The sequence below is a fragment of the Salmo salar genome, chromosome 01 (assembly GCF_965601325.2).
Source record: "Salmo salar chromosome 01, fSalSal1, whole genome shotgun sequence".
Lineage (NCBI taxonomy): Eukaryota > Metazoa > Chordata > Actinopteri > Salmoniformes > Salmonidae > Salmo > Salmo salar.
In genome coordinates, this window is record NC_138291.1 from 72,444,617 (window position 1) to 72,471,941 (window position 27,325).

Here is a 27,325-nt window from a genome sequence, read left to right on the forward strand (position 1 = left end):
TTCTGTGTTGGGAGGCAGTGCAGCTTGTTAGCTTTTTATCTTTGGGGCATATGCTCTACGAGCGGTAGCTCTCTCTGTGCATCCCAGCGCAAATTCCCAAATGGAGCTCTCCCCCTCCATCTCTCCCTCCCTCTTTTGAACAAAGCCAAATAGAGAAGTTTGACAAAGAGATGTATTGTATTTTTTCATCTTTAATCAGATGTAACTGACCCAATTAAAGAAGCTGACACAGAGACAATGTAAGATAGCTCTCAGTAAATATGTTTTCATGATACTATTCCCTTGACAGCAAAGTTAGTATTTTCTGTACAATGAGATGTTTTGGTATTTTATTAGGATACACTGCCCTTTCTCACAGCCCTAGTGGTATCTGTACTACAGCATAACATAAACACGCTATCAAACATACCCAAACACATCCCACACTTCCATAACCAGATACTTGTTCAGACACAAGATGAAATGCCTCCTCTCACAGTCATACCAAAAACAAAAAAGCATAAATATATTTTTTGTGATTCAGCTATACCGTATTTGCATTTTAAGTTTTTGAGAACAGCAAGACAAGGGATTTACTCAGTTGGAATTATGCCTAGCTACACAGACAGTTTAGGACTAATGTAATACTGTATACAGTACTCTGGCTCAATGTAAGCATTAAGAATGTTCTAACATTCAGGCTTAGTGTAGATGATGTATGATACATTGCCAATATGCGAGGAAAATCTGATAGCAGTCACAATGAAAATAGAAACTGGATAAACAGAATGAATGATCATTGGCCCAGTGCATGTATAGCTCTGTAGACTACATTGTCAAACTTCCAAAGTGTCTAGTATGCATAGTATTAACAGGGGGTTAGCTCTTGTAGGCTGAGCTGAAGAGACAGGGAGCAGCCTGCAGCTGTAGAGCTCCTCTCCTCTCTGTGCAGAGCAGACACTGATATGATTTATGGTTAAATTAGGATCTGTATAAAATGTACTATCATAATAGGAGCAGAGCAGTGTGCTTCAGGAGCTGCTGTTAAAGCACTTTGACAGGAAGATGTGGGGAGTGACTGACTCAATACCACTACAGCAGGGTCTACTGCAGATCCCCCCCACACACACACACACACACACACACACACACACACACACACACACACACACACACACACCACACACACCACACCACTCGGAACTATATACATGAACCTAAACGGACAAGGAACAAACAAGCACACTATTGTGCCTATGCTTGCGGAAACATAAATATAGTGTACAGTACATACATGAATGCATATGAGCAGACTCACACCCCTCACCCTCACTTTACTCTTGTTATTTCAACACTGTGGTTGTTTACAGGGACTGCTTCTAAAGTTCTCAACAACTGACACATCTATACATACCAGCAGAAGAAACCACAATGTATCTCTGAGAATGCTGAGTCACAATGCAGCTCACACCTCTGAGCCAAGTTCTGAGACAACAAGCTGTGGTAGCTAGCTGATTGGCTACAAAGGCTGATCTGACACACCTGAGCCTCCCATACTGCACACTCTGGTCCTGTGAGACTTGACACGTGTTAGATTGTGGGTCCCTATAGTGTAACACTGTGTGGTGCATGGTGGCATACAGGTAGCAGTGGTGTTTAATGACATTCACTGTCAGTCCCTCAAGGGCCCTCCTTTTGCTGAGGTTAACACATATGACTAAGTTCTAAAAATGAAAGGAGGAAAAAAGTGTCTTCGAGGTAGCTTTGCGGGGCAGAAATACTGGACTAAGAAGTAAATTGCAGAACCCATTGATGTGATTCAAAATAGTTTAGTGCCAATTTAGCAGATTTAATTTGAACACTGTAACCAGCTCACAGGGCTTCAGTGTTTGCCTGTTTAAAACCTTGCCTGTTAAATCAGCCATTGATTCAGGCCAGAGAATCCAGGTGAGTGGACTCAATATAATAAATTAGACAATTAAGCGCCAGGGAGAAACTAGCCTAAGACTCCTTCTAGCCATCTAGGACTAGAGTTGAAGTCACCTGCTGGAAACTGATTGATTTCTAACAAGGTGGAACAGTACCCTAATCCCTTATATGCTCCCTGGCTAGATCAATTACATTTACAGTGGGTATGCCTGCATTTGGCTGCTCATCCATTCATTCAACATGGCATGTGTCACTGCTAGTTATTTACCACACTAAAACCTCTTTTGATTGAGTATGCCTTGAAAACAGTATTGCATTAGGAGCCACTAAACTCTGATGCGTGGGAGGGGATTGGATGTGAAAAAGCATCACACACCATATTTTCTGCTGACAACACAAAAATAAGATACCAAAAAAAAAAATCCTCTAACCGACGAGCGGATTTGATATAAATCATATTTCCCATTCCTCGTGCAAGCCCCTGCAGAGCCTACAATTTCTCACCCCACTGCATCCTGCATCTGTGCGTAAGAGACAGCAGATCTAATGCACATACACTACAATGGAGTCTGTCTGTCTGTCTGTCTGTCTGTCTGTCTGTGTGTGTGTGTGTGTGTGTGTGTGTTGGTTGGTTCTTCTACCCTTGTGGGGACCAAAAATCACAAAAAGGCCCCACAAGGATAGTAAAACAAGGAAAATGCTCCCTTGTGCCCATTAGGACAAGGGCTATTTTAAGCTTAGGGGTTAGGGTTAAGGTTAGGAATTGGGTTTAGGGTTTTGGTTACAGGTTAAACCTGCAATATGCAACTTTTTGGGCGACCCGACCAAATTCATATAGAAATGTTATAGATCTTTCATTCTCATTGAACGCAAGTCTAAGAAGCGGTAGATCTGTTCTATGTGCGCTATTTCTATGCCTCCCATTCTTAAGTTTAGTTTTTGCGTCATTTACTTTCGGTTTTGTACACCAGCTTCAAACAGCAAAAAATATTTAAAGTTATGGAACATACAGTATATTTCACAGCAGTTTAGATGGTACAATGATTCTCTTCACTATACTTGCTTGTTTTTCACAAACTAAAATTAGGGAACTATTAGAATTTTAGCAACCAGGAAATGGCAGAGCAATTTCTGCATAGTGCACCTTTAAGGTTAAGGAAAATAGGATTTTGAATCGAAATCCATTTTAGGTCCCCATGTGTGTTGTTGTGTGTTGTTTTAATTATTGTGTTACATAAACCAGGTTTCCATCCAACCTACATGTCGGTAAAAAAAAGTCATGACAGGCCTGATAGAAAAAGCAAATGTGTCTGTAAACTTTGCAAATGTCCCCCCAAAAAATAAGTTTGACAAAGTGAGATCTTTTTGTGTCAGTAAAATTAATTATGGGAGAAATGGTGGTGGAAACGCTTTTATGTGCAAATATTGATATAATAAGCATCATATAGGAGTAAACTTGGAGTCACGCGATGAGATGTTGTGTGGTCCTCCCACTACGACTCAAGAAAGCATGCAGTATATTAGGCTACAAATTAAATAAGTCATGATAAACTTCACAGGGTGGTGAAAGTGCACAAATAAAATATCAAATCTAATTATATTTGTCACATGCGCCGAATACAACAGGTGTAGACCTTACCGTGAAATGCTTACTTACAAGCCCTTAACCAACAACGCAGTTCAAGAAATAGAGTTAAGAAAATATTTACTAAATAAACGAAAGAAAAAAAATCTAATCAAAAAGTAACAAGAAAATTACATAACAATAATGAGGCTATATACTGGGGTACCGGTACCGAGTCAATGTGGGGGTACAAGTTAGTCGAGGTAATTTGTAAAGTGACTATGCATAGATAATAAACAGTGAGTAGCAGCAGTGTAAAAACAGAGAGGGGGGGTGGTAGCAGAAAGAACAGTCTATGACTTGGGTGACTGGAGTCTTTCACAATTTTTGGGCCTTCCTCTGACACTGCCTAATATATAGGTCCTGGATGGCAAGAAGCTTGGCCCCAGTGGTGTACTGGGCCGGAACGCACTACCCTCTGTAGCGCGTTACGGTCAGATGCCTAGCAGTTGCCATACCAGGTGGTGATGCAACCGGGCAAGATGCTCTCGATGGTGCAGCTGTGGAACTGGGGACCCATGCCAAATCGTTTCAGTCTCCTGAGGGGGAAAAGGTGTTGTCGTGCCATCTCACAACTGTCTTGGTGTGTTTGGACCATGATAGTTTGTTGGTGATGTGGGCACCAAAGAACTTGAAACTCTCAACCCACTCCACTTCAGCCCTGTCAATGTTAATGGGGGCCTGTTCAGCCCTCCTTTTCCTATAGTCCACGATCAGCTCCTTTGTCTTGCTCACATTGAGGGAGAGATTGTTGTCCTGGCACCACACTGCCAGGTCTCTGACCTCCCTATAGGCTGTCTCATCGTTGTCAGCAAACTTAATTATGGTGTTGAAGTTGTGCTTGGCAACGCAGTCGTGGGTGAACAGGGAGTGCAGGAGGAGAATAAGCATGCACCCCTGATGATGAGCTTGATGCACCTTTCCAATAAATATCTAGGGTCTTAGTCTGGTGACATAATGATCGATGCTCGGCAGACATTTGATAAATAAAAATGATCTCAAACATTATGCGGATTTAGAATATTAGCATGAAAATCTGTCGTCAATTGGATGGAAACCTAGCTATAGAGACCAAAGCATTGACTGAAATCTTGATCCTAGTACTTGGTCCGCAAGTTTTTCTCATGGATGACCATGGTAATAAATGCACTTCTTTTAATTGCCGATTTACTATTCACCTCACAAGACATAAACTAAAACAACATAACCTCAATCCAAAGGAATAAATCATTTTCCTTCCACTGCACTGACCACGCCTCGCATAACCATATACCCCCCTCTCACTTTTCTGTACTCCCCAATCCCCTCCACCTCCCATCTCCTCCCTTCCCATGTCTCGTTTAAGTTGTGAGGAGCTGACCCCTGCCAGCCGTCACTGCTTGTCAGCTCTCTAATTGACACTTAAATCCTCCTCAGTGTTTAGCTGGAGCTCCACAGTGGAAAAGAATACTGCAGGAGGTTTCTATAGGAACCACCAGGCTGATATACCCTCAGCTACACCCACTATACCTTAGAACCTATAGGCTGAGACTTCTACACATCAGGGTAGAGGAGTTTAATACGGGTGTGTCAGGACAATGGCTCACTGAGACAGAGGTTCAACATGAATTATATCCTACTCGATCTGTTGAGGTGTCAAAAGCCAGGCATGCAGGCATCAACATTATTGACTGATCTCTTTGATTTGAAGAGGAGGATTTGAAACAACGGTAGTGGCATATAGCACCCACCACTGCACAATATGAGAAGGGTTCAGTCTGCTAACGCTCAGAGTTCTATCAGAACAGGAATGGTACTTGAGTTGTTTTTATTAGCCAGGAGAGCTGCCCTCCACCCCTGCAGTAACTATATCTGGAGTATAGGTGAGGAGGGGGACAGAGGTCTTTCTACACTGAGTGTGCAAAACATTAAGGACACCTGCTCTTTCCATGACACAGACTGACCAGGTGAATCCAGGTGAAAGCTATGATCCCTTCTTGATGTCACTTGTTAAATCAATTTCAATCAGTGTAGATGAAGGGGAGGAGACAGGTTAAAGAAGGATTTTTAAGCCTTGAGATAATTGAGAAATGGATTGTGTGTGTGTGCCATACAGAGGGTTTTTCACGATCAACAATTTTCCCTGGGTATGGTCCACCACCCAAAGGACAGTGGGAAGCATTGGCGTCAACATGGACCTGCATCGCTGTGGAACACTTTCGACACTCAATATTAGGAAGGTGTTCCTAATGTTTTGTATACTCAGTGTACATGTGTGTTCCTAGTAAACATAAAGCTTTGCAGGTCTTTGAAGACACAGCAGGTCTGTTTGGTTCTCTCCTCTGACTGTTCATCTCCCCGGCCAGCCTTTCAACCTCCTCTCCATTAATCTCCATAGGCCTGCCAGCAAATGACAAGTTCAAATAATCATGTCATGAATAAAATAATTGAATTGGAACCAGGCACAGAAATTGAAATGTGCCAGCATTTTACAGTTCCTTTCTCCTGTCCTTCGAAGCAGTCAAAGGGGCGAGATTATACTGTACTGACTGATGTTGGCAGGCAGCATGGTGTGCCTAGTGTTCAGGATAGCCTGAGTTAAGCCTCCTCTGTGCTGCTGAAGAGATGTATTGCTACAACAGCATTAACACACTTCAAATATAATATAAAAATATCAAATAAAATACAATTGTATTTGTCACATGCTCCGAATACAACAAGTGTAGACCTTACCGTGAAATGCTTACTTACAAGCCCGTAAAACAACAATGCAGTTTTAAGAAAATAGAGTTAAGAAAATATTTACTAAATAAAAGAAAATAAATTAAATAATATATACAGGGGGTACCGGTACTGAGTCAATGTGCGGGGGTACAGTTTAGTCGAGGTAATTAGTAGGTAGGGGTAAAGTGACTATGCATAGATAATAAACAGCGAGTAGCCGCAGTATAAAAACAAAGGGGGGGCATTTGATTAATTGTTGAGCAGTCTTCTGGCTTGGGGGTAGAAGCTGTTAAGGAGCCTTTTGGACCTAGATTTGGCGCTCCGGTACCACTTGCCGTGCGGTACCAGAGAGAACAGTCTATGAGTGTGACTGGGGTGACTGGAGTCTTTCTGAGAATTTTTGGGGCCTTCCTCTGAAATCATGGAATTTAAACCAGCAACACTGTATGTGCAGGTCTCACACGTTTCAAACAGAGACACTGACTATAACGCATCAACCCTCTTCTCTGAAAGTGAGGGTAAATTCTTTATTTTTGATTTAATAGAGGCCTACCAAATCTCTATCTCCGGATGACAAAGGACCTTCTAGGCAGACGACACACAGGTAATTGTGGAGCGGTCTGTCTGTAAAGAGCACGACCTTCACAAATCCTTCAGTAATGAAGGTAAACCTAATAACCCATGTGGATCACAAACGATGCCCGGCTAAACATGATTAAGTGTCACTGAGGATTGCCTATGACATAAGGAGGGGGGGCAGCAAGATGCCCAGTGAGCCCTAATGGAGATGTCAGAAAGACAAAATGGAGGAGATGATGGACAGGAATGGAGAGGCAAGGAGGGGCAAGCTGTTCTGATCCTTCTCTGATAGATCATGTTGATCTTTGTTTGAAGACAATTACATTGTTTTTTGATTGATGTTTGTTTTTAAATCAAGCTATTTGTCTAATCCTATCCCTTTTGGAAGGATATCATTTTCTACCTATTTCATAAATCTAGCGTCATTTGATCACTTTGTTGTCGCAGATAATTGTCTTGCGCAGCAGGAAATGCAAATAGTAGCGTATCAAGTTTAAAAAGTATTAACCCCTACAAAAAATGGCCATTAATTATAATCCACATAATTCACATTTCCTGTTGTTGCAGGATTAAGAAAGCATATCTGAACACTGTGACTTAGCATTTAGTTCCTAAAACGCTACTTGAAACGGGACAAGTACGCACATCCAGTGTAACACACCTGTGATATGTTATCATGAATAAGCACACATTGCCCCCCAGCAGAGACTTTTCTAAATGGCTTTTTCACATTGTCTAGATAAAAAACTAAATGGACATTTGCAACCTCAATAAGTGACTGTACACCCACACAACCTTCCAGGCTCTGTTTTCTACCAAAAGCACTTTAGAATCCATGAATTTCCACTGTGAGCGAGTAGGCTTCTCCCCTGGCCCTGAGAAGAGCTCTGTACGTGTCTCTAGCATATGGTGGAATTACAGCTCCAGACTCCCCTGTTTGGGAGGCGGCACCGATGGGAGTGTTGGTGTTTCAATTGAGGATCTCCATCTAATTAAACATCTTCAACAAAGTTAGAACCAGTGGTGATAAATATCAGCGAAGCTTTTTTCTCACTAGGATAGATTTAGCACGTACATGTCTCTCTATGTCCCGGTTGTGTAGACCACGGTTTCTCAAACTCGGTCCTGGGGTCCCCCTGGATGGAAGTTTTGGTTTTTGCCCTAGCAATACACAGCTGATTCAAATAACCAATTCATCAAGCTTTGATTATTTAAATCAGCTGTGTAGTGCTAGGGCAAAAAAACTTTACGTGCCGCCGGGGAGGGCCTGGGGTAGCCCATAGCTATTTAATGCTTAGCGTGAAACCATCTCTTCTGAGAACTAATCATTTTCTGCTAAAGAGGGTTTGGATTTGGTCTTCTATCTTGCCTTTGTTAGATTGTGAGGAGTCGGCAGTTTGTTGAGATAAAAGGGACTTGCTATTCTGGTTTTAATGATCGTGAAAGGTCAAGGGCTATGAAGGCAGATAAAGGCTCATGACCTCTCTGACATCAATAAGGTCTTGAATATAGAGGGGAAAGAGTGAGAGACAGGCCTACTCTCCACACTCAGCAGATTAGTGTATAATAGGAGGGCATCACTCTCAGGTTGATGTATCTGCTAAACTTGACCTGCGGTTTTGACATGGTAATGAGACGCATAATAATTCAACTCCCACCACTCCACATTTCAGCTTGGCTAACAGGTATGCAATCCTATAGCAGTAGATGCCTTTTCCAGATCAGAGCACTAAGTGTGTGTGTTTGTGCCTGCGTGCGTGTATGTCTGTGTGCGTGTGAATGTATGAGCAGTGGCCAGAAATATGGCCGCTGGAGGGGGATTGACTGGACAGCATGAGGCTGCTGGGAAGGATGATCTACCGGCATGCGCATTCATGGCCCTGGTACGCATACACACATTTTTTTTCACATAATGTAGGCATTAATAGAAATGTACAGTACACTGACTCAAGCGTTCACATTCCGCATGGATTCACACACAACAGCGTCCTTCCACACTCAACATGACAGCCACTAATTTATACCCCGCAACTGTCAAAGGGTGTGTGTGTATATGTCTGCGTACGTGCGTGCGTGTGTATGTATATGTGTACTATATGGGTCGTTCCACCTAGATTGTTCTGAAATAATATCTGTAGTTAGAAACAGATAAGATAAGCATTCCTGCAACATTATTTTGTTGAAAGAACATTTGAACTCTATAGAAATTAAGCTAATTGATTGCACCTAAATTGGCCATTTCAATATATTTGATTCATATAATATTCAGTAAATATAGTACCCAACATGCAATTTGGACCAAACCTCTTCTTAATAATGATTAAGCAATGGTCAAAAGCAACCCACGGACCCCCCAAACCACACACCAAGCCCACACCAATGGCCAGTATATAGTATCAGTTCACTATGTCTGACATGTAGTATGAAGCTACAGCTAGGAGTATTGTTTCTTCATACTATGTAATCTATTGTCAGTGAATTTGGTGATGGTTATTTTCCCCTTTTCAGAGAAATTTGTCATTGAAGTTGTCATACAACCTGATATTACCAGGGGCTGACCACTAGATGGTGCTGTTCCTGCTATTAGATTAAAAAAGTGTGAATAATTTTGACCCCCCTCAATGTTAATTCATGACTGAACCTTTAAATGATAATGATGTATACATGTAGAGAGAAAGTTTACTATTAGAACAATGTATTTGCCCAAATACATTTCAAATAAAAATAATTTGAAAACAGCTCGAGCACTACTCATTCCTCATTTCCTTCTTTCACTTTATTTTCTTTCTTCAGTGTATCTTCTATTGCAGTGATGACGCTACATCCCAAATGATATTGGTGACCACTTGCAGTGGTTGGTGCCTTATGGGATACCTCTGAATTTTGGAAATGAAGCCCTTTATCTACTTCTACAAAGTCAGATGTCTCTGTGTCCAGTATGAAGGAATTTAGAGATAGTTTCGAGAGCCAATGCTAACTGGCGTTAGCGCAATGACTGGAAGTCTATGGGTATCAGATGATAATTGTTTTTAGTACATAACATGTGTCCTCTCTGTTTCTCCAATAAATGCTAATGCTAATCTGCAGGAATGCTAATCTAATAATGCTAATATTGTTTCTAACTGCAGAAACTATTTCAGAACAATCAGAGATGGTGGGGGTCATGGCTTGCTGAAATGACATGTGTTTGGAGATATATAAAGAGAGAACCGGGGAGAAAGAGAAAGCAGAAGAGAGAGGGAGAACCAAAAAGTCTAGGAAAAAGGGGAAAGGATGTTGAAGTAGGCTACTCCTGCATGCAAGATTAATGAAAGGCAATAACAAGAAAATTCTGCATGAGATCTTAGTGGTTTGGGGAACACTGTGAGATTTGAATAGCATTACACAGAAAGGTTAGCGGGCAAACAACACAACTCAATATGAATCCCCTCAAGAGCAATTTAGGTGTCAATGAGAGCACAAAACCACAACAGAAAAACCAACAAGCCCTTCACGGTTGGAGACCATTAAACAAACAGGCAGGGAGAGACAGAAAAACAAAAACACAGACAAACAAACAGACAGACAGGCACACAGACAGACAGACACACAGACAGACAGACACACAGCCAGCCAGACACACAGAAAGACAGACAGAAAGCGAGAGAGACCGACAGACAGACATGTCTCTACATCATATGTAGAGACTCCGGGCCTGTGGAGGACAAGTTGGCTAAAGGGGCTCTGCTACGGTCTGTAATGGAATTCACCAGGCTAGCACAGTGTGCCATATCCAAAAGCAATAAAAAAACATTTTAATTGAACTGGCTTCATGCAAGGAGAGGGAGGAATAAAGAGGAGAGAGAGGCAGACTAAAAGAACAACAACCAACAGCTTGCTGGGGCTCCCTGTGTGTCTTTTGTGTGACTGTGCAGTTAGCGTACAAAAACACACTGGAAGTCAGACTTATTACGCTGGCACAAAGAACTAAGTAGGGCATCCAGAAGTTCCCAGAAGAGTGTTATACAAGTACTACTGCAGCTGTAGTTAAGGAGAAACAGATCAGTCATGGCTACCATAACACAAGAGCAAATGCTAACCTTGGCACATTGAATCAACCAGGTTTACAGTAGATCAGGCAACACTGGATGCCTTACTTGTACGTTTTGGTATTGTAGTCAACAGAAAGTGTCTGGTATTGTAGTCAACAGAAAGTGTCTGGTATTGTACATTTTGGTATTGTAGTTAACAGAAAGTGTCTAGAATTGTACCGCTTGTTGGTATTGTAGTCAACAGAAAGTGTCTGGGATTGTACGTTTTGGTATTGTAGTCAACAGAAAGTGTCTGGTATTGTAGTCAACAGAAAGTGTCTGGTATTGTACATTTTGGTATTGTAGTTAACAGAAAGTGTCTAGAATTGTACGTTTTGGTATTGTAGTCAACAGAAAGTGTCTGGTATTGTACGTTTTGGTATTGTAGTCAACAGAAAGTGTCTGGGATGGTATGTTTTGCTATTGTACAGTAAATTCCCTCACCAAGCTCTATCAAATCTCTACAACCCCAGCACAACATGTTATGTCACCATGCTGGTCTCTTTCAAAAGCCAATTCATATGCACAGCCCACCACAGGCTAGTGCTAAGAGTTTTTCTCTCTCCCACTCAAAGTACTCTCCGCCCCAGAGAGAGGTGTGTTGCAGTGAGTCAAGCCACACCGTACTGTGCGGTGCTAGACTAGGCTAGGCTGGACAGGGTGAGCAGACGCTTTCAGTGTCTGAACAAGGTGAACCTGTCAGTGAGTCTTGGAGGGCTATTCTCCTCACCATGTAAGTGCTGCATACACACACTCCTTCAAACACACACACACACTGCCCCCTCTCACATTGCACAATGTCTTCATCTATCACGGCCGGGGACACCAGACCGGGCAATCTCTCTTCCTCATGTCTATCCGCCATCTCCCGTTATCATTCTATCGTCCATTCTTACTCCAAGGGCAGCTCCGCATTCCTCATATTTTAGTTTGATGCCTTGTTGACGTGCTGCTGTCTCGCTCCCCCCCCTTCAAATCACTCTCTCTGTCTGATGTCTACTCCCCCAACTCCCCCGCCCCTCCACAATGTAAAGACATGAGGAGAGAAATCCCATTTGGAGCCTAATCCAGTACAGATCAGTGACTTAGAGCCATTAATGCCCAGGTAAATCTTTCTATCCTGCAAGACTGAGGAGTGAAACAGCCTCCACAAGCACACTCCTCAAGAGTCAGCCTGTTAAACAAGCGGCCGTGGTGGGGAGGTATACAACTGACGGACGGGAGTTAATAAATTGCATTTAATCATGACAGCGTTAAACCTGTTGGAGGGAGGGAGGGTGATGGAGGGAGGAAAGACAGAAGGGAGGAGAGAGGGAGTGTGAGAGAGGGTGAGCGTATCCCCGGGAGACGCAGAGGGGTGCGCATCTATCAAACGCGCACGGCTCTGTGCTCGTCGCCAGCGGCGGGGGCTGCAGTCAACTTCAGGAAATAAGAAAATGATTAAATGTGATTTAATGTCACGCGCCACGCGGGGAAAAAGCACATCTGTCAGCCGGAGAATGATGTTATTACACCTTCCTCTCTCTCACGCTCACTCACTTTCTCCTACTCTTTCTATCTCACTATTAGAGTCTACAGATATCTGTTTCCTCTTTCCATCCTCTTTCTTCCCATCTCTCTTTCTGGCCCTCTCTGTTATTCACCTTGCTCTTTCTTTCCATTTCATACTGAGAGATTCAGAGTGATGGTGTCGTGGACGTACCAGATCAGTGTTTCAAAACGATCGGGACCACTGGACTGGACAGGATTGAAATACTGTAGGAGTTGATAGAACTCTGATTAAACACGGAGCTGCTCAAGCGCCTGTCTACTACACCTTTCAACACAGTCAGAAATACATGTGTCGTTTCTGGCTCTACTGTTGTTCAAACACATTCAAACAGTGTCCTTCACAGAGGATGCACAGATCTGAGCCAAAACCTTTACACACTGCCCCCTCCATTCCACTCTGCTGCACTGCACCCATCACTGTACTTACCCTGGCACTTCCCACCGTTAGTGGGGTCTCCATGGTAACCAGGCATGCAGGTCTGGCACTGCAGTCCGGTGGTCAAGTTCCTGCACTGCTCACAAGCACTGCCATTGACACAGGTGCTGTGGCCATTACACTGGCAGGCTGAGAAAGAGAGAGAGAGAGAGATAGAGATTAACAATGAGTGTTGTTATGTGGAGGGGGTGTATAGCTTTATGTCTGAAGCCAAAGGAATACAATAAACATGTGAATGTATTTATGTTTGTTTATGGTTGCATTGAGGTGCTACATGATGGGAGTCGTAATGAGTTTTTGTGTGAGCGTAGTTACATGGGTCGACGTACCTAGGTGTATGCATGCATGCGTTTGTCTCTCTCTGTGTGTGTGTGGTGTGTGTGTGGTGTGTGTGTGTGTGGTGTGTGTGTGTGTGTGTGTGTGTGTGTGTGTGTGTGTGTGTGTGTGTTGACCTACCAGGGCAGTGGATGTAGGCCCAGTCGAACCCTTTATCTCTGGGGCAAAGACCAGGCTCCAGTACCATGTCTCGGTAACTCTCCCTTTCTCTGGCCTGTCTGGAGGGGCTCTTCATGGGCCCACGGTATGAACCCTCCATACACTGGCCTTTCCCTGTGTTAGTGGGGTCTCCACACCAGCCACATTCTGCCTGATCCAAACACTGGCTACACGTCCTCAGGCCCGAACAGTTCTGAGCTAGAAGGGGAGAATGAGACCGAGAGAAAGAGAGATTATTTAGACACATTTACACTGAACAAAAATATAAACGAAACATGTAAAGTGTTGGTCCCATGTTTCATGAGCTGAAATAAAAGATCCTAGAAATGTTCCATACACACAAAAAATGTGTTTACATCCCTGTTAAGTGAGCATTTATCCTTTGCCAAGATAATCCATCCACCTGACAGGTGTGGCTTATCAAGAATCTGATTAAACAGCAGGATCATTACACAGGTGCAACTTGTGCTGGGGACAATAAAAGGCCACTCTAAAATGTGCAGTTTTGTCACACAACACAATGCCACAGATGTCTCAAGTTTTGAGGGAGCGTGCAATTGGCATGCTGGCTGCAGGAATGTCCACCAGAGCTGTTGCTAGAGAATTTAATGTTCATTTCTCTACCATAAGCCACCTCCAACGTCGTTTTAGAGAATTTGTCAGTATGTCCAACCGGCTTCACAACCGCAGACCACGTGTAACCACGCCAGCCCAGGACCTCAACATCAGGCTTCTTCACCTGCTAGATCGTCTGAGACGAGACACCCGGACAGCTGATGAAAGTGTGGGTTTGTACAACGGAACAATTTCTGCACAAACTGTCAGAAACAGTCTCAGGGAAGCTCATCTGCGTGCTCGTCGTCCTCACCAGGGTCTTAAACTGACTGCGGTTCGACTTCGTAACTGAAGTCTTGGATGGCCACTGGCACGCTGGAGAAGTGAGCTCTTCATGGATGAATCCTGGTTTCAACTGTTCTGTGCAGATGGCGTTGTGTGGGCGATAGGTTTGCTGGTGTCAGCGTTGAGAACAGAGCGTTCCAAGGTGGCAGTGGGGTTATGGTATGGGCAGGCATAAGCTACAGACAACAAACCCAATTTGTATTTTCATCTGCTGCCATCACCTCATGTTTCAGCATGATAATGCATGGCCCCATGTTGCAAGGATCTGTACACAATTCCTGGAACCTGAAAATGGCCCAGTTCTTATATGGCCTGCATACTCAGCACCCATTGAGCATGTTCGGGATGCTCTGGGTCGACGTGTAAGATAGTGTGTTCCAGTTCCCGCCAAAATCCAGCATCTCGCACAGCCATTGAAGAGGAGTGGGACAACATTCCACAGGCCACAATCAACAGCCTGATCAACTATATGCAAAGGAGATGTGTCATGCTGCATGAGGCAAATGGTTGTCACACCAGATACTGACTGGTTTTCTGATCCACGCCCCTATCTTTTTTGTTAAGGTATTTGTGACCAACAGATGCATATATGTATTCATGTGAAATCCATAGATTAGGGCCTAATGGATTTTTTTCAATAGACTGATTTCCTTACATGAACGGTAAATCTTTGAAATTGTTTCACGTTTTGTTTATATTTTTGTTCAGCGTATTTAGACACATTGTAAAGTCCCTTATAGAATACTTGGCTGCTATTGAGAACATTAATCAGTAGTATAAGTAAGCACTGTTACATCCATCCACCTAAACAACACATAAATAAAGTAGACATTTGTTACTCATTACTTAATTAATTCTCTTGGCAGTGGGAGGTAATGCTCTCCAACACTTTCTTAGACAGCCACTGACTATTCATCGAATAGCCAGCTGATTCATTATTTAATGGATTAGAGGGTGGGGATACATTTGCGGTTTTTCATTTAGAGAGAAATGATTCCCAACTTTAGGACAATGGAGTATTTTTGGGGATTGAAAGTTTGTGTTATTGAGCCAAGTTATCAAGAGCTGCCGAGGTTATCAAGAGCTGCCGAGGTTATCAAGGCTTGAGTTGAAAAAGTGTGTTTATCATAGTGCTGTAAGCCCTTATCACGTACACCCTCTTCACTTCATCTATTGAAAGCTGAAGTCTGACTCAGGCCTTCCAACCAAAGAGTGACATTTTGCAAGGATTACATTTTAGCAAACGTGCTTTTGTTCAGCCTATCAGAGAAGGGAGAGAGCTGCGGGTGGCAGCCATATTGCAACCCGTCGGACTGTCTGACAAAAGCAGGTGGTTGGCTGACGACAAAGAGTAAAGCCCCTAAGCCTAAGGCGAGGCAAACGTCTGTTCATCCCATAGCCCCAACATAAAGCCCCCCAGGACCAAACACAACTTATATCCTCTTAATGCATTTACTTAACACTAACATATGCAGCATAGGCACTTTAACAAGAAAGTGAGGGTGTTTGGTCAGTTTAGAGGACAAAGTTAGCTCAAAAAGACTCTATGGAGGTGCAGTTACTCTCCATATATATATATACATTTATGTACTGTATGTAAGCTTTAAAACATCAGTGCTTTCAAAGACACTTCTGACGTACATATACATAGAGAGTACCAATTTAGTTAAAGTTACTAAATATAATCTTAACTGCCTGTCCTTGATGAAGCATAGTAGTCACATCACAATAAAGGCTATTTCATTAGTACCACCTGCATCCTCCTTTATACGCTTATACTATTGCTAATACTATTTTATAAACTATTTTTATGTATTTATTTTATACTACGGCTAATACTGCACAATTCAAAAACGTGCCCCCCAATCTCCCCTTCCTTGATACATGTGTAAATATTGTACTATAAATTATGCATTCCTGTATTATACTTATGCTAAAATGTTTATTCTATTCTACTGAGCCATTTACTTTATGTCCGTGTCCTTATCATTATTACTTCTTACTGTTGTTGCATAGCCGACAAGGAACTTGCAAGTAAGCATTTCGTTGGACGGTTTATACCATGTGTATCCTGTACATACGACTAATAAGATTTAAAACTTGAAATGTTATTACTTCTTTCCGATAGCTTGACCTCTTCTTTCCTAAATAAATGTAATTCCTTTCCATAAACGTTGTCTCTATTGAGGATGCATTGGTATTCACAATACAATGTTTCTGACATTCAAACAAACAATGTGAAATTACATATTTTACTGCATTCAATGCTTACAAAGAAATGTTCAATCCATAACTTATGGATTCAGAAGCAGAGGTGAGCTTGGTGGGTCAGTTAAATCTGTTTTCTTTGACAACATCTGGGAGATTGAACTTGTTAGTTTCCTTCTTTGAACTTTGTCGAGCATAAGAGGGAAACATTTGTTTGTGATCCAATATTTACAGCTTGGTTCTAATAATACATCATAAATCTAAATGATTGACTGGGGCCTTTCAGATAGTTTATTCAGGTTTGGCCATCATGGAGTAGCTAAACAAGTCAACTGGTTGTGAGCCACGACGGCGACACACACGTGCACAGGGGCGAGCAAGCCTGCCAGCGCTGTGAAACACGGTTGAAGGAGGAAACACAAGGTAACTCAACAAGAACCCATAAGAGACCAAAAGGTATGAGGAAGTTCCAAGATGTTCTCTTCCATTGCCGTGTGGAGTTGGCTGAGTGAATGGTAGAATTTGCATTTTTGCCAGATGTTTGAGTTTTTAACTGCTACCATTTCCATAAGCAGAAAAAGTGTTTATTGAATTGTCCCTGTTGCAATATTCAACCATGGTGCTGATTCATTTCTAGGTTCTCCTGTCTTTTTCTCCAACCACAATCTTGTGCTTCACAATTACAAACACAGAGGCACTCCTCTTCCCTCTCCCAGCCTGTAGAGTTTACACAGTGTGGAAATATTATCTTCCTAAACTCTAACAGCTTTTAAGGCTTTTTAAAGGGCTCTTGTATTTGTTTAAAGTTCAAGCGAAAATGCCACTCCAAGTAGTAAGAACCAAATAGCATAATCATTTTAAAGGTTTACTCATACCATTGAGCAATCATATGGGGCTACAAACTCAAAATATTTAATCATTCTGACATCTACTTCATATTTCAGGAGGTTCATACCTTGTCATTAATATTCTGTCTTTTTCCATTGTGTGTTGAGAACTATTTAAATAAACATAACCCAGCCCACACTCTGTCGATCAAAGAACAGAAACCTATGTGGTACAGTACAACACCTCCATAAATATGCCGTATTGTTCTCTCAACCAATGCTGGGGTTGTCTTTGGAACAGCTTGTCTTTAAAGAACTGTTAACGACTTTCCTCCTGCTCTATGACAGATCTCTGAATGAAGCATCTGTAGGGAAACTAGAGTGATGTTCTATTGCTACGCCGAAACATAAGCTACGTGGATAATCACCTGTTGAAATGTCCTTGGGTAAGGAATGTTTGGGGGATTTTCAAGTCCCTCAGTCGAGCACCTGATTCCCTTTATGTTCATGCTGGGCTGAAGCGCATTTGGGTACACATTTCTTTCTATTGCTACATAGCATTCTGTGTGATCTCAAAGCACAAGGCGGAAGATGGTTGATTGCTAAATGAACATATGCAAGTGTTGGTCAGGTTAATGCTCCTGGACATTTGGGTGGGGTGGTGTGCCAGGCAGATGGATGGGGATGGTGAATCACTCTGAGATGCAAATAAGTGGGCTCTGCCCTCATCGGATGCCAGTGTGCCCGTGTGTTTGTGTGTGCGTGTGCATGCGTGCGAGTGTGTGTAGGAGGTATACTGAACCTAACTAAAGAGAACGGGGCCGAGCTGTGTTCTAATTACCTGCTGAAATATGACCTTAACGCGGAGAAAGACCATTTCCAGGAGCAGCTGCAGAATCACATTGTGTTTAGGGGGACATTCTTTCAGGAGCACAGCCAGATTGGAGTCGCTGACCTCCCCCGGGCCTTTCAAGATAAATACATCCTGTGGCTACTGGCTAGTACACCAAAAAGTTAATCTTGCTTCCTGTTTCTCCCAATATCCCCTCAAAACCAAAACACAAGTAACCACCTACCTAAAAAGATTTGGAAAGGTACTGTGGATGGAGAAATGGCAAACTTGAGGGGAAAATCTTGGCAAGGATTGAAGTGAACAGGCAAAAAACATACACAGATGGAGTTGAATAATAATTACATTTTGTATATTTGTTCTCTCCCTACAAAACCCCTAAACTTGATAAAATAATCCTAAGGCGAACTATGACATTCCTTTAAATTAACATGTTGAAAACAAAAACACATTAGCACAATGACCCATTGTGTTTTGCTGTAACAGTACATTTCTTTATCTCTACGTTCTGAAGCCAAAAGCCTGATATGGGCTTAGCATACACACCGACGCTAAAACAACTAATTTACATTTTGATTGGATCCATATTGTCAGGCTTCCGTGAGTTGCATTACTCTGGAGGACAATAAAAGCAATAGTACAATTTGCCTAATTACATTCCCCAAATCTCAGAACCGATAGATGTTTGTATAGAGAGTTTAGTGTAATCAGAAATGTCAGGCCATAATATGAATACTCCACAAGCACACTGACCATCACTTAGTAGCTGAATGGTAATGACTTCAGACTCCCCTGGTGAAATGGCACTGAGAGGATGTGGCCTAATTGTGCATACCATTGTTGTTTTACATTATGTCACGCACTGTGAATACTGTCGCTGCTGTGGTATAACGAGGGGGAGTTCAAGCAAATTATGTGACCATGGCAAAATGTGGTGAAAGCTCTTTCCCTATTTGAAAAGTGGTAAAACAGAGTCCATAGACGGCTGACAGCATGTTACTCCTTGCGTCGGACTATGAGAACAGATTCTCACAATGTGTTATTGTTGGTACCAACATCTGATTGACATGAGTTTCAAAAGTGCCACTGCGTAAAACACATTTCCTGTTTATGTGCACCTATCTCTCTCAGCAAAGTCTGGGGGTTATCTGACACTACAGGATCTATACATCAAGATCAGACATTCAACGGAGGGCTTTTAGAGCAAAGGAAACACTAACAGCGGGGCATATACTTTTCATCGAGTTGGATGCACGTCGATACGTTATTGATTTTCCCATAGTACCCAGGGACAGGGTGGCATACACCTAAGGGTCTAGGGAAGTGGAAGCACCTGGCTGACTGTAGAGCAAAATGAGTCCGCAAACATCCAAGGGAGTCTGATCTCACTGAGCAACACTAACCCTGAGGAATTCACTACTAACACACAGGAGCTGTAACTATTTGGAACATAAAGTGAGCCAGAGTGTGTGAGTGAGAGAGAGAGTGAGAGAGTGAGAGACTGTTTGCAATAATCTATTTACCCGCATTCCTTTGGAGGTTGTGTTGAAGATACACACACACACACACACACACACACACACACACACACACACACACACACACACACACACACACACACACACACACACACACACACACACAGCACACACACACACACACACACAGTGGAAGCTGAACATTTTGACCTGTATACTCACAGACGCAGTCTCCAGTCTGCCATTCCAGACACTGTCCGTAGGGGAAGGAGATGACGTAAGCGTTGGAGTCCACACATCGCTGGGTGCTGCTGCACCACATACACTCCATGGCCTGGCTGGTGCAGTTGGCACAGGTGGTGCGCAGGGAGCAGGGCGCCTTACACGGGCGGGCACTCTGATTGGGGCTCACTGTGGAAAGGTGAAAATAAAATCATATTTAAATAACATCTGTGCCCAGCCTGAAAGTAGTGCTAAAAATAATCTGTGGGAGTTTATGTACATTTGCACTGCCTCTAAAACATAGACATTTTATTTCAACCTTATCTCAACCAAAAACAGAGTGTTTTTGCAGCAGGTACACCCATAACAATTCATGTACCATTTATTACATTAAATAATTAATTTAACCCAAGAGCAGACGGTAAACAATAGTAATTTCCTCCCTCGGTCCGACCCCATCATTTGAGCTGATTTAGGCAGGCAGGTTGTATCGAAGTGGGAGACAACTCCGCAGTGGTGGAGGAAACAGAAAAGTAATAAGAAACAGCAGGATGTCTTTGGTTACCCATTTCCACTCTCTGTCAGTGCAAAGTCGCGCTATGGGAAGTACGGCGGCCAAAACTGCACATTTGAGGCCTCATTTTCTTCGGCTCCCAAGCTATTCTGGGTTCCTAAATGAGTCCAAGCATGGTTCAGTGCGGCTAAAAGCGGACAAAATAAGACAGTGAGTCAGACGGGCCTGCTCGTGTTTCCAGTTTCCTTGAATGCGTGAGAGGGACGGTCGGTCACTGAGGGGCCATGATGGGAAGGAAGGTCAGCCACTGTCAAACAGTGGTAGAAAAAGTAACCAATTATAATATTTGAGTAAAAGTAAAGACGCCTTAATAGAAAATGATTCAAGTAAAAGTCACCCAGTGAAATACTACTTGAGTAAAAGTATAAAAGTATTTGGTTTTAAATATACGTAAGTGTCAAAAGTAAAAGTATACATCTTTTCACATTCCTTATATTAAGCAAACCAGACGGCAGTGTTCTTGTTTTAAAATGTACGGATAGCCAGGAGTACACTCCAACACTCAGACATCATTTACAAACAAAGCATTCGTGTTTAGTGAGTTAGCCAGATCATAAGTGTGTGAAAAGTACATATTTTCTTTAGGAATGTAGTGAAGTAAAAGTAAAAGTTGTCAAAAATATAAATAGTAAAGTAAAGTACAGATACCCAAAAAAAACGACTTAAGTAGTACTTTAAAGTATTTGTACTTAAGTACTTTACACCACTGCTGTCAAACACTCCAGGCTATGATCTTCTCCAGTCATAAGGATGCTCTTCCTAAAACAATATCTCTCCACCAACATTCTGTCCCCTTTTAAATTCACTAGTGAATTCGGCTCCTTGTCAATGATGATGATGATTGTAAACTTGTATCTCTAATTCAGTAGTGCCTGATTGAGCTTCAGAATAATGACATACTCATGTTCAAGGGAGGCCTCATGGAATTCACAAGGGTTACAGGTGCCTTTGAGAATTAGTCTCTATTATTCAATCACCATCACCTTTATTCTTCTTCAGCTCTCCTTCCCTTTCCCTCCCTCCCTTTTTCTCTCCCTATCCCTCTTTCTCCCAGTCCCTCTCTCACCGACTGGTTTTTCACAGATGAGTCCATCAGTTGTGGCGGTGCAGGGGTTGGCCTTGAGCCCTGCCACCTCTACCCTCTCCAGGTAAGCACAGAAGCCTGAGTCGCTGGGCTCCCCGGGCAGCCACTGCAGAGAGGAGTTGGTGAAGGGAGACATGTCCTCCCAGCCCCAGTACGAGATGTTGATCTTCCTTAGGCCCACCCATGGAGCTAACTTCTACAGGACAGAGAGGGGAGAGAAAGAGGCAGGCGAGAGGGGGAGGAGAAAATGGATGGAGAAAGAGGGGAAGAGAAAGATGAAAGAATGAAGAATATGAGAGAGAGAGAGAAAAGGGAGAGGGAGGTTAAAATCCTGAAATCTAAGATAGGAATTCTCTCTATTCTCCATAGTATGTTGAGGGCCAGTAAGAGTATGAAAACATGTTATTCCTTTCTCAACATAAATCATACATATTTGATTCATGCAATGTTTATGTGAAATCTTAAATCAAACCGTTGGGAAAATTGCTATAATTACAGTGAAAGTTCTCGACCTCAGACTTACAGCCAACACCAATCCATAAAACCAAGACAAGCCAGAGTCATTAAACTAAGGTATTTATTTTGACTTTTAAAAATGTCTGTGTGTTTGAGTTATTTCTTAAATGGGCAATAACGTCTCAAAAGTTTTACCTGTAATAAATTGTTAATTAGCCAGCTAACACCGGCTATGATCTATCACACAGTAAAAATTTATGAGAGCATAAAATTTGAGTAATCGAAGGAGACTGCCGTGATTTAAATCCTGAAAAACGTGTTGCTGTACGCTAAAATGCACTTTCATTCAAAATTCCTATTACAGGCCGCAACTGGGATGGAAAATAATGAATTTCTTAGGGGGGAAAAGCAAACTGATTATTGTAGCCATGGAGAGCATCAGCTACTTCCAAATAAATGTCAGAAAAGAAATGAGAGGAGGGAAAACTGTTGCCTCTGCATCCTAAAACAACCAAGGTGAGCTTTATTATTAAGAATAGCGTTCATCTTCAAAGAACAGACAGAAGCTGCTTAAACACTCCACCCCAAAACCATAGCGAGAGATCCTCTTGCTCTATTTTTTTAATTAACGGCACCAGTCAAACACCAGTGAAATATTTCCTCTTGCATATCCTCCTGACAGCGCAATCACTGGAAAAGTCAGCATGTGTGATAGGGATATAAACAGACTGTTGAGAAAACAAATATAAGTTTGGTTGGGATCATGGAAATGTAGTCTAGATGTACATGTAAACACTGGATCAGATGTGGGTTGATTCAGCAGTAAATAAGCTAACACTTCAACATGTGTTCAACATGTTTGGTTTCAGATTATCATGGGGTAAGTTTCATGCGGTCTGGCATGGCCATTCCTCGGGCCTTCGACTTGGAAAAGTACATTCCATATGAAAATCCTTGATAAAGTACTATGTTTAAAACAACACACTATTTTAAACAGAGGCGTTTCCCTTACCTTCTCTTGTAGCTGGAACTTCTGCAGCTCGTCCAGTACAAAGTCCACCTGCTTGGCGGTGGTGAGGGAGGCTATGTTCCCGTCCAGGTTCTTACAGTAGTGCTGGGCATTGTCATAGCTCTCCCTGCTGGAGTTGATCCTGAGGCAAGCCTCCCCAACATGATGCCAGCCTTCCCCACAGAGCTGAGCTGTGGACAGGGAGAGAACAGTAATTTAGACTCAGACCCAGACTGTGTTAGGCCACACAACTGGAAGACTCAACACCCCTCAAGGATCTCAACTACATTTGATATGCATCTCACTACTCACACATTAAGCAAGTATGTCGCTAATGTAAAAGCAAAGTCGATTGGCAAATATCTTATAAAAAAATATATTTTTTAGGAACTCAGTAGGCGTCTCAACTTACTGTTCAGAATTAGAATAGTAGAATACACATTCTAACTAACAAAAAATGTGGTAGTGCATCAGCAGTTTTTCTCAGGGGGCCCCCGTTGATTGTGATAGTCACTCTCACTCAGATATCATATGAACATGGCATATTTCATTGCAAATGTGTAGAAGTGCAGAAAATTCTCTTTTAAACTGCACATTTTTTTCTTCGCCCCATGGGAAAATGAGTAGAATTGCATGTAATGTGTTTTAAAACTGTAACATTTCTCTCTACGCCATGGCAAACTGTGCAGAATTGCATAAAATGTGCTTTAAAACCACAACATTTTCTCTATGCCCCATGGCAAAATGTGTAGAATTTCAGGAAAATAACTTTAGCACTGTTTTGCCCATGAGGTGGAGAGCCACCAAACCAAATCTCGCTTAGGGCCTCCAAAAATCTCAGACCGGCCCTGACCTCATGGTGTGAATTGAAGAACAGTCAGTCAATCAGTTGAGATATAGATTGAAAATGATGGATTATGCTTCAAAGAAGCTTGCATCGACCACCCTGATTGAATACACAAGTAAGTGTTTGTCAAGCACAAGTATACAGTTGTGCTCTGACTGACAGACACATCAAACAGTGGGAAAAACTACACAGATGAGGGACGAGACCTTAGTTAATAAGCAACACATTGCAGAGAATAAGAGAGAAACAACTCCACTTTCATCTCAGGAATTTCTCTGCTTATTTTGGAGACCTGCGCTGATTACAATCAAAGTTGGATAATGGTTACCACCATCAAATTATTTTCATCAGACTAAGAAAGAAACCCTTTTTTCAAGCATAAAAGGCTGTTGAAAAGATGTCCAACGAGAGAGCAGTACTGACATGAACCGTAACCAACACATGGCTAGAGTTAAAGTCTTTAGAACAGGGGTGTCAAACTAATTTTGCCCTAGAGGCCGCATTCGGTCTTCAATGAGGTCCGGAGGGCCACATTGAAAATGTGTTATATTTCCTTGCTGTCAAAATTGGAGAAAAGAAATGTGTCCTCTATCCATAGTTTTGGGAATGTCAATGGTCCCTGACTGTCTAGTGATTATTAGCCCGCTGGACAGTCAATAAACTGTATGAACATAGGTCCATTATAATTTCTACACAATTTTGATTTGGTTTTAGTCAAACCTGGTTCTGTCTGCTTTCCATTATACACTGGAAGACAAATGCACCTTTCAGCAGGACAATAACCTAAAACACAAGGCCAAATATACACTGGAGTTGCTTACCAAGACAACATTGAATGTTCCTGAGTGGTATAGTTACAATTTTGACTTAAATCAGCTTGAAAATCTATGGCAAAACATGAAAATAGCTGTCTAGCAATAATAAACAACCAATTTGACAGAGCTTGAAAACATTTAAAAATAATAATGTGCAAATATTGTATAATCCAAGAGTGCAAAACTCTTAGAGACTTACCCAGAAAGACTCAGAGCTGTAATCACTGCCAAAGGTGATTCTAACATGTATTGACTCAGGTGGTTGAATACTTAATCAAGATATATTAGTGTTTTATTTTTCAATATTTTTTTACAAATATTTTGTGTAGATCGTTGATAAAAAAATGTCAATCCCAAATTGTTACACAACAAAATGTGGAAAAAGTAAAGGGGTGTGAATACTTTCTGAAGGCACTGTACTTACTGGGCTCTCATTTATGAGTCAGCTGAGGCTCCATTTTCATAACATCAAGTAAACAATTATAATTGGCCTACATCCCGTCACCACGCTGGAGAGGAGAGTGTATTTGTGGATGTACTGTATTTGGAGGTGTGTGTGTGTGTGTGGGTGTGTGGGTGTGTGTGTGTGTGTGTGTGTGTGTGTGTGTGTGTGTGTGTGTGTGTGCGTGCGTGCATGTACATCAGCTTACGCCTGCGTGCGTGGATACGCGCGTGGGTACGTGTTTGTTTGTGAGTGTTTCTGTGTTGAACTCCTTCTGGAGCTTTGAAAAATGAGAGCAATAAATCCACTTTAGAGACAGGGGAAAAACATGTTTTCCCTGGGGAAACGCTACAAGAGTGTTGATAATGAATCAAACATTAGCATAAGTTCTCCAAGCATTCAAACTTGCTTGTAGCTATCAAACAGGTAGTAAGCTAAGCAGAGTTCTTGCTTGTTTGGAGTTTTTGGAAGACGTTTTTGGAAGACGTTTGTGGGTGTGTGTGTGTGTGTGTGTGTGTGTGTGTGTGTGTGTGTGTGTGTGTGTGTGTGGTGTGTGTGTGTGTGTGTGTGTGTGTGTGTGTGTGTGTGTGTGTGTGTGTGTGTGTGTGTGTGTGTGTGTGTGTGTGTGTGCGTTCTTTCTCACCAGGGATGGCATGGCACTCCTGTTGCTGAAGCTCCCATTGACAGTGGAGGTTGAGGGAGCAGCTCTTACAGTTAACCAGCTTGCTGCAGATATGTTCATTTCTCACATGGCATTTGACGAAGTTCTTTACAGACTGCAAAGAAAGTGTACAAACATCAAACATCTACATAGTTATTATTATGGTGAATTTACTTCATAGTATTGGGGTCATGTAAATCTGAAATTTGTGCACTGGCAGAACAGAAAAGTATGGTTTGGCATTAATAGAAAAACCCCTGCAACAGTATGGAATACCCACGTGTCCCATCCTCTTTGCCCCTTGCTTCCACACAGAGAGCTGTTGTTCAGACAGCATGGACGGGGGAGGGGCCAGGGACAGAGGACCTCTATGCTGCTGCGCAAGCTCCAGGGTCAGCTATAGACACACAGAGGAGCCAGCAGGGACAAGCATTAGTCTAACAGACACTGCTAGCTAAGCAGGTGAGATAATAGTGACTTAGTACACTACAACAACAAGAGTTAAGTAGTGACTCAGTAGAAGGCAAGCTTCAAGCTGCCTGACTATTTATGCTGCGTAATTCATTGACAATTGAAGCCAATAAGATCCTAGCTGTGACTGTTTTGTCTCACTACTGCCCCCTGTAGGCAGACTCACCACAGTGCAGTTGCTGGAAGCAGAGATGCACTTCTTGTCTTCACACCACTGGCAGCCATTGGTGTTGGCAGTGCAGCTGACACAGTCAGAGAACCTGAAGCACCTCTCGTCTTCACTATCTGGATGGGGGACGACACAGTTTAACAGCAGAACACAGTTAGTCTAGTCTGCACCGTCTGGGGGTGAGGTTTAAAAAAAAGCTTCAAAAATAAATACGGAACACTCGACACAGACAGTTTTATAAGGGAACAGAGTTAGAGAACCCAGAGAAAAAGTTAAGGATCAGTAGTAACTGTAGCAGAACAGAGAATGCCAGAGACATTGTCTAACATTGTCCTCTCTATCAGGATTCTGTGTACATAATATCAGTCTAGTGAAAGAAACAATACTAGAGAACAGCAGGTCAAGAGACACAATCAAATCAAATTGTATTTGTCACATCCGCCGAATACAAAAGCTGTAGACCTTAGCGTGAAACTACTTACAAGTCCTCAACCAACAATGCAGTTCAAGAAAATATTTACGAAATAAAAAACTAAAGTAAAAAAATACAATCAAAAAGTAACAAGAAAATTACATAACAATAATGAGTCAATATGCAGGGGGTACAGGTTAGTCAAGGTAACCAATGGGTCAGAAGTTTACATACACGCTGATGACTGTGCCTTTAAACAGCTTCGAAAATTCCAGAGAATTATGTCATGGCTTTAGAAGCTTCTGATAGGCTAATTGACATCATTTGAGTCATTTGGAGGTGTACCTGTGGATGTATTTCAAGGCCTACTTTCAAACTCAGTGTATCTTTGCTTGACATTATGGGAAAATCAAAAGAAATCAGCCAAGAGCTCAGAAAAAAAATTGTAGACCTCCAAAAGTCTGGTTCATCCTTGGGAGCAGTTTCCAAATGCCTGAAGGTACCACGTTCATCTGTACAAACAACAGTACGCAA

At 42.2% G+C, this 27,325-nt stretch overlaps 1 protein-coding gene across 1 annotated transcript in view; it reads right to left on the minus strand.

Annotated features, from left to right (window-relative positions):
- Nucleotides 1-27,325, minus strand: part of LOC106607945 (attractin-like protein 1) — a 358,398-nt gene that overhangs the window by 228,530 nt on the left and 102,543 nt on the right. Inside the window, exons 13-20 of the mRNA XM_014205458.3 lie at nucleotides 26,377-26,495; nucleotides 26,020-26,136; nucleotides 25,722-25,854; nucleotides 22,978-23,165; nucleotides 21,492-21,705; nucleotides 19,852-20,040; nucleotides 13,328-13,564; nucleotides 12,863-13,000 (exon numbers count right to left, since the gene is read on the minus strand). Coding sequence (XP_014060933.1) covers nucleotides 12,863-13,000; nucleotides 13,328-13,564; nucleotides 19,852-20,040; nucleotides 21,492-21,705; nucleotides 22,978-23,165; nucleotides 25,722-25,854; nucleotides 26,020-26,136; nucleotides 26,377-26,495 — 1,335 coding nt within the window. The remainder of the gene's footprint in view (nucleotides 1-12,862; nucleotides 13,001-13,327; nucleotides 13,565-19,851; nucleotides 20,041-21,491; nucleotides 21,706-22,977; nucleotides 23,166-25,721; nucleotides 25,855-26,019; nucleotides 26,137-26,376; nucleotides 26,496-27,325) is intronic.